We start from the raw sequence: 13,941 nt of genomic DNA, 5'->3' as shown, positions 1-13,941 counted from the left end.
TCACATGCGTCAGAGGAAAGAGTGATGTGATTGGTTTAAGCTTCGTCACAGCCTTTTCTGGCTTCGACCAGTAGCAAACTGAGGCATTTCAGGGAGGCGGGTCAACCACGCGCTTTGGGAAACGGTTGGGCTTAATATCTTTGCCAGACCAAATGCTCGCAGAGCTTTGAAGTTGCGTTAGCCAGACTACCGTTTTCCCACGATTCCCAAATCTATCAACAGTCCCATACAGGGTTTTTCCCAGAAAAATTTAGTATGAGGGCGCTCACCATGGCGAGGGAGCGAAGCGATGGGGGGTGGTGCCAGTTGTCCCCCCCCGCTGTGCGAAGCCTTTGAAAAATTGAGGCTACAATGGGACATTCTGAGGCTATCTGAGAGGGAAATTGTAACAAATTGTCTGTCAACATTGAAAAAGAAAGAAGTAATCTTCTTCTGCCCCGGACAGTCTTTGGCTTTCTTCCGTTTCGTGCCGCGGGATGACGTCTTTAAATGCCCAAGTGTCAACAAAAACAACTCGCGAACTACTTCTGTCAAAAGCTCCCGCGCCGGTGGGTGAAAGGTCATTCAGTCTCGAGAAATCTCGCTCTACAAGTCAGCTGACCTTGTATGTAACCCATGTCAAATCTCGCGAGAGCAGCCGCGACAAGTAAACAACTAAACAACATAGCGCCTCAGTCTGGAAAACGCCAATTCGGATTGTTTTTGCACCGTCTGGCGGTGTATCTACTACGATTGGAATATTTTTGGAGTAATTATAACGTATTTGATGCTCAGACACATTGTCACGTGGTGTTGCTGGGATGTTTTCACAGAGAAAAGATCGTTTTGAGAAATATGCTACTGCACAACATGCAATCTAAGTGCATGGCCTAAGTGTGACTTGGGGTTCAATCGGCATTTCGGTAAGGGGGCGCAGCACCCCTGTTCCCCGGTTTAGATGAAAGCCTGCCATAAAATAGGATTCACTTAAAGGGCTGATGACACGAACATGACTCTATGCAATTTCTTAAATAAACTATACAACATGGCAAACATGTTAGATTTCTGCTATAATTACGTGAAAAGAAGCTGTTGTTACGCAAATATCCAACTTTTAATTGCACAGCGCAAGAAAACTGGGTCCGTGGCTCGCGGCCATGTTGTGACGTCAGCGGAAGAACACGCTGCGGTTCACTGGCTGTTCTACTCTGGTTCTACTCAATGGAAATGGCGCATGAAAACGCCGGTGAACTCTCTAGTGCTAGCTCTTCCTCTTCTGGGAGTCTAGAATTGTGTTGATCTCTTCCCAATAGAATCTATGATAGCCTACCCTCTTTACCCTTTGCCTCTCGTTGCTAGGCGGCAGTTACATGAAAGCCGCAAGCTTTCACAAGCAAATACATGACTGACATCACGCCGACTTTATGATTACATTTATGATTATCATGTAGAATCTATAGCTCTACATACCTTTATCTTATGTCGTTTCGCAACACATGTTCTGACAGGAGGACTGTCTTTGGATCCGGCATAGCTACGAGTAGACCCCCTCCGGAATACTGGCAGTGTTGCCAGATTGGGAGGAATCCTGCCCAGTTGGGAGGTTTCAAGTGCATTTTGGTGGGTTTTGAACATATTTTGGGCTGGAAAACGTCAGCAGTATCTGTTGCCAGATACTGCTGACGTTTTCCAGCCCAAAATATGTTCAAAACCCACCAAAATGCACTTGAAACTGCTCAACTGGGCGGGAAACCTCCCAATCTGGCAACACTGTGTAGGCACTGCTGATGGTAGTAACACACGTTTGTGATGAACTGAACACCCAAGAGAATCTTTTAAGCTGGGAAGAGTGTCAAAACAATCCAAATCGAAGTGTTCAGAGCACAGGACGGATGTTGGTGAGGGCTCCCACTTGTCACGAGTGCGCCTGACTTGCCTCATCCACTTCGCATGCAGCTCGGGATCTCTGGGAAACCTGAATAAACTTACCCCATCCTTGTAGGTTTTGGAGCAAAAGCCGGCAACACAACGCGAATGCATAATAACTAATATATAAAATGTATAATAATAATACTAATGGGCGGCACGGTGGTGTAGTGGTTAGCGCTGTCGCCTCACAGCAAGAAGGTCCTGGGTTCGAGCCCCGGGGCCGGCGAGGGCCTTTCTGTGTGGAGTTTGCATGTTTTCCCCGTGTCCGCGTGGGTTTCCTCCGGGTGCTCCGGTTTCCCCCACAGTCCAAAGACATGCAGGTTAGGTTAACTGGTGACTCTAAATTGACCGTAGGTGTGAATGTGAGTGTGAATGGTTGTCTGTGTCTATGTGTCAGCCCTGTGATGACCTGGCGACTTGTCCAGGGTGTACCCCGCCTTTCGCCCGTAGTCAGCTGGGATAGGCTCCAGCTTGCCTGCGACCCTGTAGAAGGATAAAGCGGCTAGAGATAATGAGATGAGATGGGAAAAATACTAATAATGACAAACTGAACACCTGTCGCATCAACAACAAACTGGTAAGTTAGGAGGAAGGTTCTTTCGCTGACGTCATATAGCTCCTCCTCCTCCTTCGTCTCCTGGGTGCTGCAGCCCCGTCAAATTTGCCCAAATAGCCGCGTTTTTTATCATAACTTGTAAAATAGGCGCCTTCGTGAATTAATATATGGATCATCGGGAATTACTTTTTGTGTTATAAAACATCGCCAAAGATGTCAAAAACGTGTCATCAGCACTTTAAGGGAAAAGGATGTGGGACGAGAAAGACATGCATTTACTGTCAGTAGCAGTTACTTTTGTTTCACTCCGATTCTCGGTGAACTTTGACCTGTGAATTCATAAGATTTGGTCTTGTAAACCAAAAGAAAACAAGAATGTGAGACTGGTCAGAAAGGAAAAGCTGCTTATCATCAAATAGCAATAAATTTTCCTCAAGCTGTTTGGTAACCATCTGGGGGAGAGAATCATCTGTCTCGTCCAGAGATATGCATGAGGGATTTTATGGTAAAATTGTTTTTCCTCTGTGCTTGAAAGGATTGTGCTGGAAATTTCTTCTAAGCAAGTTTCACCATGAGTGAGAAAGCAGTGGGAGGGAAAAAAGAAAAAAAGGCACAGTGAAATGAATTTGCTGTGCATAACAGGAATATGCTTATAGTACTAGTACAACACAACCTCAGCTTGCTTTTCAATCCAGAAGTGGTAATGATGCATAGATAAGAACAATACAGCGCTGGCAGATTTGATCAATATTCAAACATCCCTGGACGAATAATACAACCTCACCCTATGCATGGTGTCTATCTATCACTCCACACACTCACTCCCTGCCCATTTGTCTCACCGCTGTTTCTCCTGCTCTCTGCGTAGCCGGTCCTTCTCAGCCTGCTCCGCCTGAGCCTTCAGTGCTTTCTCTCTCTCCTCCTTCTCCCGGGCTGCACGGCGGAACTGCTCGAAGCTGTCGCTGCTCGATTTGACCGCGGAGGATGGCGTAGACGTGGACCTCTGCGCCAGGCTGGCCCATGAGCCCATGTTCTTCAGCTTGACATCCTGAAGGAGAAACAAGAAAAACATTAAACTGTGCATGCAAGAAGAGTTCTGTTTTTAGAATGCTGTAAATATTTAAAATGGTTAAAAGCTGAAGGTCAAAGTTGTCCCTTCCACCCACCTGTACCTTTTTAGGAGCCACAGGAGTCTTGGGCTCCTGTTTGAACTTGTCCTTGTCTGGCATGGTGGGAGGTGGACCGCTCTGGTCTGAGGAGCGGATTACGGGGCGAGAAGAAGTGTCGAGAGGCTTCATGTCTGGTCCTGAGACGTAAACAGGGCCATGGTCAAAATGTCTCTTTTTTTCCCCCTGAACACTCTTGTAAAGATTATAAACTCTCACATGCTAACACTAGGGTTGTATAAGGCCATGTTCACGTTAACAAACTAAAGTGAATTGAAACATAGGCAATTTTCTGGCTTAATGTGATTTCCCCTCCCAAGGACTGTGTGGACATCATAATCCGATTTCTTTCCAAATCAGACCTGAGACACTTTCATATGTGGTCATTCATTCATATTCACATACAGTGCTGAGCGTAAATGAGTACACCCGCTTTGAAAAGTAACATTTTAAACAATCTCTCAATGAACACAAACAATTTCCAAAATGTTGACAAGACAAAGTTTAATATAACATCTGTTTAACTTATAACGTGAAAGTAAGGTTAATAATATAACTTAGATTACACATTTTTTTCAGTTTTCCTCAAATTAGGGTGGTGCAAAAATGAGTACACCCCACAACAAAAACTACTACATCTAGTACTTTGTATGGCCTCCATGATTTTTAGGGTGTTTTCACACTTGGTCCCTTTCAGCCATCTAACCGAACTCAGATCGATGACTCGGCATTTTTTGCGCATATGTGAACACTCCAACCGTACCCAGACCCCTTTAAAGCGAACCGAACTGAGACCACCTCAGGAGGTGGTCTCAGTACGGTTCGCTAAAAATCAACGGTACGGTTCGCCTAATCTGCGCATTGTGAACAAAAAGCGCACCGGGTTCACTTCGCCTTTTTCACTGTAGTTTTAACCTTCTTCGTTTGCCGTAGTTGGTCACGTGACTGTAGCAGGGAAACTCAACTTCCTTTTGGAACTTACCACAGCCGCTTTACAGTTCTCTGAACTTACTGACTGATGAGTCGGCCACAATAATAACTCATATATATATATATATATATATATATATATATATATATATATATATATATATATATATATTTATATTTTAGTGCTTTCAAGCGATTAAAATATTTAATCGTGATTAATGTCACGACTGTCATAGTTAACTCGCGATTAATCACAATTTAATCGCACATTTTTGTCACATGAAAAACCATTGTAATTCTCTTATCAGCATAAAAAAGTGAATGGGCTTGCTCACCGTTCGAACTACGGGGGTACTCGGGGGATCCGAGATCCCCTGAAACAGACATGAGATCCCTTGAAAACATGATTTGGGAAATGTTGGGGGGTCTCTAAAATATTGGCAAAATGATGTTTATTGACATAGCAATCGTGTGTAACGGGAAGCATTTGCATATCCGAAGTGAGCGCGCGATGGAGATCCGCACTCTGAGACAAGCGCAAGCACCCCCCAAGGGAAAAAAAAGGGACCCCCCGAAAATATTGGCATAGTTAGAACACTGGTTGTACCAATGTTTTTTTTTTTTTTTAAATTTCAGAGCATAACACGTCTTGTCACAGCCACTGCAAAGTGGGGCTGGAGCCGCCGATGGGAAAACGAAACCTAAGCCGAGCACCGTGGCTCTTCGGGGGAGAGCAGAGGACTCTGGCTGTGCGGGGCATGGCATCATGTCACAGAGCGTTAATCTCGCGATAAAAAAATTATCGCCGTTAAAATTGAGTCAAGTTAACGAGTTAATAACGCGACATTTTTGACAGCACTAGTATATATATATATATATATATATATATATATATATATATATATATATATATATAAATAAAAAATTTATTTTCCTTAATCCGCACTATTTTGATCAAAGATGTACAGCAGGGCAAGCATGGCAGCAAACATTTTGATTCAAGAGAAAATTACCCAGAATTCCGTGCACTGGGGGTCTGAGGGCTCTAGAGGACCTGGTGTGAACAGAAAGAGGACTGAGGCCCCATCAAAGCTTAACTGGACCAGAAAGAGAACCCAGTCCTCTTTGTAATAAATTCACAGTGTGAACACAAAAAGAACTGAGTTCTTTTTCTGTTGGTCCACTTTTTGGTCCACTTAAAGAGGACTGAGTCTGGTTCCTTTAAAGCGGACCAGGTGTGAAAACACCCTTAATGACGGCACCAAGTCTTCTAGGCATGGAATGAACACGTTGGCGACATTTTGCAACGTCAATCTTTTTCCATTCTTCAACAACGACCTCTTTTAGTGACTGGATGCTGGATGGAGAGTGATGCTCAACTTGTCTCTTCAGAATTCCCCAAAGAAAATAATTTCTTTACACCACAAAGGTGAAGGCTACAAGAAGATCAGCAAAGCTTTACTCATCCGTCAGAATACTGTCGCAAAATGGTACAAAAATTTAAGAAAGATGGAACTGCAACCATCTCACAGAGACGTCCAGGTCGTCCACGGAAGTTAACACCTCGACAGGAGCGTCTTCTGATGAGAAGGGTTGAAGAAAATCAGCATGCAAGTTCACTGCAGTTATCTAAAGAAGTAGAAAGCCAAACTGGGGTGACTATTTCCTGTGACACAATACGGCGTACACTGCAGAAGAATGGCATGCATGGGTGCCGTCCACGAAAGAAGCCTTTCCTAAAGCCCAGGCATGAAAAGCCCGCCTAGAGTTTGCCAGGGCCCATGCTGACAAAGATGAAGACTACTGGGACTCTATACTCTGGAGTGAGGAGACCAAGATAAATGTTTTTGGAACTGATGGCTTCAAAACCGTATGGCGTCGCAAAGGTGAGGAATACAAAGAAAAATGCCTGGTGCCTACAGTGAAACATGGTGGTGGCAGTGTCCTTATGTGGGGCTGCATGAGTGTCGGGGAGCTGCATTTCATTGATGGCATCATGAATTCACAGATGTATTGCTCTATACTGAAAGAGAAGATGCTACCATCACTCCGTGCCCTTGGTCGTCATGCACTTTTCCAACATGACTAAACACACATCTAAGGCCACTGTTGGATTTCTGAAGAACAGGCTGAAAGTGATTCAGTGGCCAAGTATGTCTCCTGATCTGAACCCAATCGAACACCTATGGGGAATTCTGAAGAGACAAGTTGAGCATCACTCTCCATCCAGCATCCAGTCACTAAAAGAGGTCGTTGTTGAAGAATGGAAAAAGATTGATGTTGCAAAATGCCGCCAACTTGTTCATTCCATGCCTAGAAGACTTGGTGCTGTCATTAAAAATCATGGAGGCCATACAAAGTACTAGATGTAGTAGTTTTTGTTGTGGGGTGTACTCATTTTTGCACCACCCTAATTTGAGTAAAACTGAAAAATGTGTAATCTAAGTTATATTATTAACCTTACTTTCACGTTATAAGTTAAACAGATGTTATATTAAACTTTGTCTTGTCAACATTTTGGAAATTGTTTGTGTTTATTGAGAGATTAAAATGTTACTTTTCAAAAGGGGGTGCACTCCACACACAATATTTGTGACTATGTGACGTGAACTGAAAAATTTCTGAACATTCATTCAAAACAGCAGCAGGGAAAAGGAAGAGAGAGGAAAAAAAAAAAGCGCCAGAAATGTCCACAAGCACCAGCGACCGGCAGTTTTCTCCGCCTACACAGACGGTCTGAGACGGCTACTCGATCCCAGAAAAAAATTAAAAAAACTTCCTTTCAATGTTCAAGCGATTTATATCGTGTCTGCTGCCCATAATTTGCTGCAAATACAATTATTTCACCACGGGATTGTCTTTGATTCGGGTCATGACCGGAAGCGACGCCATATTTGTTGATCGATTCTAGCGCTCTGATTGGTCGAGCCAGACCACGTGACCATGCCGTTCCGTATGTACTTATGTTACAGAGCCAGGCAGCGTACTACAGAGGGCAACTGAGAAAGCCAAGCACATATACATCTGGAGGGAAATTTCATATATATTTTGCAAGTATTGTACAGGGAAATGGTTAGTAATTTATGAGCAGAGAATGCACCAGAAGGCATGTAAGGCCCACTTTACACAGGGACTGTCTCATCTCATCTCATTATCTGTAGCCGCTTTATCCTTCTACAGGGTCGCAGGCGAGCTGGAGCCTATCCCAACTGACTACGGGTGAAAGGCGGGGTACACCCTGGACAAGTCGCCAGGTCATCACAGGGCTGACACAGACAACCATTCACACTCACATTCACACCTACGGTCAATTTAGAGTCACCAGTTAACCTAACCTGCATGTCTTTGGACTGTGGGGGAAACCGGAGCACCCGGAGGAAACCCACGCGGACACGGGGAGAACATGCAAACTCCACACAGAAACGCCCTCGCCGGCCACGGGGCTCGAACCCAGGACCTTCTTGCTGTGAGGCGACAGCGCTAACCACTACACCACCGTGCCGCCACACGGGGACGGTCTGAAACAAAAACGCAAAAGTCCGTTTTCGTCCTCACTTTTTTCCGCGTCTACACGACCGTTTTCAAGGAGGAAATCTGCGTCTATACGGTGACGCATAAATGTGTGGAATTCAATTGGATGTGCATGCCAGGCGGCTAGGTGGTGCTGTGAAAGACCTCCGCTATGTCTGCACGCATGCGCAACATCTTCCGTCTTGTCTGATCTGCACATCTGCGCCGCGAAAACTTTGACTACTCTGGCTATGGTAAGTAAGAAAGTAAGTAAAAAAGTAAGAGCATGCTATACCCGCCTCTGTTCATTAACGGTATATGTGCAGATTCGGTATAGATGTTCGAAGGACTCGTGGACGTTTATTAAAGCTGCCAGAGCAGCTTGAAGGTCCGTTGGATCGATGTAATCAGACATGCTCTTACTTTTTACTTACTTTCTTACTTCCCGGGCTGGCATGTACAGTATATGACATATATATGACGTAAACGCGTACCCGACGTGAGCAGATCCGAGCAGAGTTTCGCGTATTGGGTAGTTTAGACAGATATGCAATGGGGGCTGTTTTTAACTTATCCACTCTGGAAGGCGTTTTCAATTTTGTCCGTTTTTCAGCCTCGGAAACGCCGTCCCCGTGTAGACGAAAGGCACTTCCGATAAAATACAGGGCTTTGAACCGGTTCAAGGAACGAAAACCGGGAACTTTTTCTATTTCACATGGAACAGAAACGAAACCAGAAACTTTATTATTTTTTATGTTCCGGAACAGAAACGCTTATTAAAAATAATGGTAACCGGTTAATACCGGTTTTTATTTCGTTCCTCAAAGTTTCCGTAGCCTACAAATAAAAAAGCCATTCTTCTCCTGCGCAAGTTTCTATGACCCGCTGGGGTTCACTTCCTGTGTGGCGTTCGCTGACTGAATGGAGAGAGCGGGAGGGTGGACTACTATCACGTCTCCACATCTTAAATAAGAGGTAAATATTGCAGTCTGTCGTTATTCAAAAACGTCAATTTCAAACACGATATCAATATATTTGTCCACGTTAATGAGAGGCTCGCGAACATTAAATGACGTTAACCTCTGTTAGCCCATCAATGCATAGGGCCTGACTAGCCTTTGGTAACACACTAAACGAATTCTCTTTCATTTTTGGCACTTTTTCTGTTTGTGTAGATGGGAAGACATACTGAGAATCCAAATTGCCAACATTTGAAATAATAATTGTTTTGAATTATTTCTTGTCTTATTTAATGAAGGTTGTAATAGAATTAGCCTACATTTGGCTTAAGCTGGATGAGACAGAGACATAATTTTATAGCCATTTGTTAAACAGCTGACAGGGAACGTAATTAACCGTTCCGGGAACGAAATTTTTTTGTTCTAACCGGTTCGGGAACGTCTATTTAATGGTGGAACCCAAAACCGGAAACGTTAAAATTCCGTTTCTGTTCGGAACGAACCAACAGGAAAAAAATTCTGGTTCAAAGCCCTGATAAAATATTTAGTCGTTTTTACCCGACAGCGTCCTCGTGTAAACGGGCCCTAAATTTAAAAATTTTCTGGGGAGTCATGCCCCGAGACCACCTTAGCATTAGCCGCCTACTATTTTTTTTTTTTTAAGCCAGCTACTTCAGATTTTCTGTAGAACCAACCCTGAAGCACAATTACAAAAACAAAAAACACAACAAGCCTCAATCTTGAGTTCCAGGAGGCTTTAAACACAACGGACGGGCTGAAACCACACTAAATCAGCTTTCGTCATGATGAAGCTGCTCTTTGAAACTGACGAGTTAAGATTGGCCACAAGGGTATTTTCTTTTAAAGACAAAAACAAGCTTAAGACGTTTCTTTTTGCAACACAGGCTTGAGCTACTAGCGCATACATTTGTTGCTTTTACTCTGATGGACTGCCTCATAGAAATATGAAGTGCTTTACTGTTCGTGACGAGTGTGAATCATGCAAAATTACTGTGCACATCGAGGACATGTCAGGGGACAGGCGTGTTCACGTTAAAAGACTGATATGGGTCACCTGCAGTTACAAAGGAAGCAAATGACAAGTTTGAATAGTGAAATCCTTTCACAGCCCCGCGACTCACTCTGCTGGCCATGGCCTGGTATGTGCGTCTTGTTCTCAGGCTGTTTGTGTGGTTCCTGCCGTATGGGCGGGCTGAAGGACTCGCTCCTCATCACAGGCGAGGATGGCTGCTTCTCCTCCTTCAGTGGCCCGAGAGCTGGCGGCCCTCGCTGCGGCTCCTGCGGGAAGGACGAGGACACGTTAACACAGAACGGGATAATGCAAGACGATGAGGAAGAGGAGGATGATCGCATGAATGGAACGGCACTCACTTTTTTGGGCTGGAGGTTTTGCGGAGGAGACTGATGGACTACAGGAGGATACTGGGAAATCTGAGGGGAATGGATCATAAGAGGAGAGGGGTTCTCTCTCAGATGCCCTGTTTAAAACAAAAAGACAAGCCATGAACATTCAAGATGAAGTACATATCCTTTGGGAAATAATGAGTTAAAAATTCGTTGACCCAAGTCGTGAACATAAAACAGTTTTACTTTGGAACTCTTAAAGCCTCTACATAAAACAGTGCTTCAAATAAGCTACGATTTCACGCACTTGAATTTCTTTCCAGTTCTAAAAAAAAAAAAAGTCATTTAAATTTTGACGCCTCAAAACAAACACTTATCACAACTTCAGAAAGCAATGCAGCTGCACAACATTAAATTAAGGAAGAGACTCAGCTTGGCGAGTAAGCGATCTACGAGATGACTCTGTTCGCATGAAAGGTGAAGCTTTTGAAGCTCATCTGTTTGAGCAGAGATAAGGAGGAAAGACAGCTTGACAAACTAAAGCGCCGCTGGATCACTATAGGGGTGTTCACACGGCACATATTTGCATCGATGCTGCACCGATGTATTTTGTTGCGATATATCTTACACCGGTGTAAATTTAATGGAGCGTTCGCACGTCACAAACCTGCTTACTAGAGAGAAGCGTGTTAGCACCGGTGCAGCCCCACTTGCGTTCACACGGCAGTTTTTGCGACCGTGCTATACAATAGTAATAATGCGGAAATGAAATATGCGCATGCGTGAAAATGTACTTCCTTTTCCCGGTTGTCATGGCATCACCAAGCGCCGGGAAAACAACGTGGATGAAGACACCAGTGTTGCCAGATACTGCTGACATTTTCCAGCCCAAAATGTGTTCAAATCCGCCAAAATGCACTTAAAACCGCCCAATCTGGCAACACTGGAAGACACGCAGTTCTGTTGTTGTTGATATTCGCCATTTTGGAAGTGCAAAATACCAGGATGCAAATTATGCAATGCCCGTATGTAATCAACTCTCCTCACGCGTAGCGAGTCTACCGCTGTAGCGTTCAGACGTCCCATTTTATATATCGGTGCTGCCCCGCAAACTTAGCCTGGGAAATCCCATGCTGCTTTGCACAATCGTTCCGATCTGAAAAGACAGCATGGAAACTATGGTCTAAAGGCTCGCCTGAGTTAGGGAGCCAATCAGAGAGTGGGGAGGGGTGGAAAGACGGTGACGCGTACTACTTGACAAACGGAAGCTTGTAGTTTATTTGGGACTGTTCATGGATCACATTTAACATGGCGGCGAGCGATACGAACCAAACTTTCGATCAAGCTTTGTCTTGCACAAACAGCAGTAATCGTTCGGTGCCATTGTTTTCCTATTTTTGTTTTGCCTTCTCTTTCTCTTTCCTTCTCTTCTTCGTCGCTCTAACTACGTCACCGGGTACAACTGCCATGATTGGCCATGGGCTACGTATACGCCAAATGATAGACATTCGCAACGTCCAATAAATGGCCGTTGACAATCGTAAACCACACCTCCCCTACGAGAAATTCAATCAGCGGATTCCAGACCATATTTCACTTGTGACATGGTCTGGTGTTAACCAGACTACCGCGAACTAGCATTTACTCCGGAGTAAATTTCTTAAACCACCTCCCGAGCAGGGTTAGATTTGCACCGGTTTAAGCAGCTTTCAGGGGCGACACCGGTATAACTTTGTACCGTGTGAACGCTCTACCGGGGCAGCCCCGGTGCTACACCGGAGTAAAAGTTGCCGTGTGAACACCCCTTATGATGCAAGGGCTGAATCCCACTGCACCACTTTAGTTTTGAATACCTGCTCAAACTCAAGTGAAAACAGACCAGCATGGCAATTAAATATATATTTAAAACAAAAAAATTTAATCATAAAATAAATCTTCAAGCTCACATATTGACACTAAACTTTGAAATGCAAATAATTCATGTCCTGTTCAGTTCTATAAGGGAAAACCTGTCACTGTGCTGTTGCTAAGCAACAGGTGTCAGATGTAATAATAATACTACAATTATAAACCTGGGCTTGAACTCTGACCTGTGCTGTAGGGATCAGGTTTGTGTTGACGTGGAGAAGGATGCTGCTGCTGCTGTTGAATAATCTGCTGCTGCGCTTTACTGGGAGTCATGGCCACCTTGTGCTGCGCTGGCTGCGTCTGCGTGGTCTGCACTGGGCCTTGTGAGAAAGAAGCCAGCTGCTGCTGCTGTTGACTTTGCGACTGCTGCATGTGTCTGGGTGCGTGCTGCTGGGGCATCTGTGGCGAGGGCTGGTGCGCTGGAGGGGCCTGGGGCTGAGTTTGGACAGGCAGCTGGGTCTGCACAGGCATCTGTGACTGCACCTGCACCGTCTGCAGCAGGGAAGCCTGGCTCTGTGGCTGTGACTGACGGCTCTGGAGGGACTGCATGAGCGAGACCTGCTGTTGCTGCTGTTGTTGCGGCCGACCCTGCTGCAGCTGCTGCAGGTAGAGGACCTGGTTGAGGGGCATGGTAGGCACGGGCTCCTCATCATCCTCGAGCAGCAACTGAGGAGGCTGTGAGGAGAGCAGGCCCTGCGGGGTGAGCGTAGGAGGGGACAGCGGCCTCTGGCGAATGGGCTGAGGGGGGTGCAGGAGGTGGGGAGGGAGGTGGTGCTGGGGTTGAGGGGGTTGAGGGGGCTGTTGGGGCTGGAGCTGCAGGGGCTGCTGGGGAGTCGTGGGCTGAGGAGGTTTGGCAGGGAGCGGCGCTGCTCTGTTGCTGGGACGTGAAGGCTGCTGAGGCATAGCGTTGTGCAGAGCTGCAGAGAAAGATGAGGAAATCAGACGCACATCATTTTATTCAAACAGCTGTTCAAGCTGCACCATCACTGTGTCCGAAAATCGCTCCCTACTCACTATATAGGGCACTATGTAATGGGGTCGCCATTTTGTAGCGCTGTCCGAAACCGTAGTGAGGATTATTTGCACCCTATATAGTGCACTCAAAGTATCCCACAATGCATCGCGAAAAATAGTGTACAACGATGGTCACTAACCAAAGCAATATATCCCATCATGCATTGCGGTCGCGCTGAAAGAAATCAAATTAAAAAGTCTCAAATGTGATTTAATAAAAGGCAGCGGCAAAGAACAACGTATTCAGCCTTGATTTAAAAGAACTGAAAGATGCAGGTACTTTGTATTGATTAATGTAGGAAATGCGCTCAGTATAATATGGATTTATCACAAAAACACATGCATGAATTTATCATTTTTGAAAACCCACCAGCCGACTGATCTGGCACATTTTAATTGTGCAACAGTAAAGATGTAAATACCAGCGCGACGGACTAGTGTCCGAAAGCGTTTTTTCAATTTTACCAGTGAGCTCACTGTATAGTCCTCTATATAGTAATTCCCTATACAGGGAGTAGGGAATGAGTGAGCGATTTCAGACACAGGGCACGTCCTCGTATCATATCAAAGAACCGCAGTGTTTTCTTGTCCCTCATATTGGTCTAGATTTTATTGCTCTTAAAAG

General features: G+C 45.0%; 1 protein-coding gene across 6 annotated transcripts in view; it reads right to left on the bottom strand.

Moving 5' to 3' along the window:
- brd4 (bromodomain containing 4) overlaps positions 1 to 13,941 on the bottom strand; it is a 168,787-nt gene that overhangs the window by 16,103 nt on the left and 138,743 nt on the right. For 5 of the 6 annotated variants that reach the window (XM_060942564.1, XM_060942563.1, XM_060942560.1 and 2 more), the window contains 5 exons: positions 12,485 to 13,219; positions 10,422 to 10,528; positions 10,172 to 10,328; positions 3,631 to 3,770; positions 3,307 to 3,512 (listed from right to left, as the gene is read on the bottom strand). In XM_060942564.1, the coding sequence (XP_060798547.1) occupies positions 3,307 to 3,512; positions 3,631 to 3,770; positions 10,172 to 10,328; positions 10,422 to 10,528; positions 12,485 to 13,219 (1,345 nt within the window). The remainder of the gene's footprint in view (positions 1 to 3,306; positions 3,513 to 3,630; positions 3,771 to 10,171; positions 10,329 to 10,421; positions 10,529 to 12,484; positions 13,220 to 13,941) is intronic. The other variant, XM_060942561.1, reaches the window with a different exon arrangement.

The sequence above is a fragment of the Neoarius graeffei genome, chromosome 16 (genome assembly GCF_027579695.1).
Source record: "Neoarius graeffei isolate fNeoGra1 chromosome 16, fNeoGra1.pri, whole genome shotgun sequence".
Taxonomy (NCBI): Eukaryota; Metazoa; Chordata; class Actinopteri; order Siluriformes; family Ariidae; genus Neoarius; species Neoarius graeffei.
Note: the sequence above shows the minus strand (reverse complement) of the source record. Positions and strands in the feature narration are given on the sequence as shown.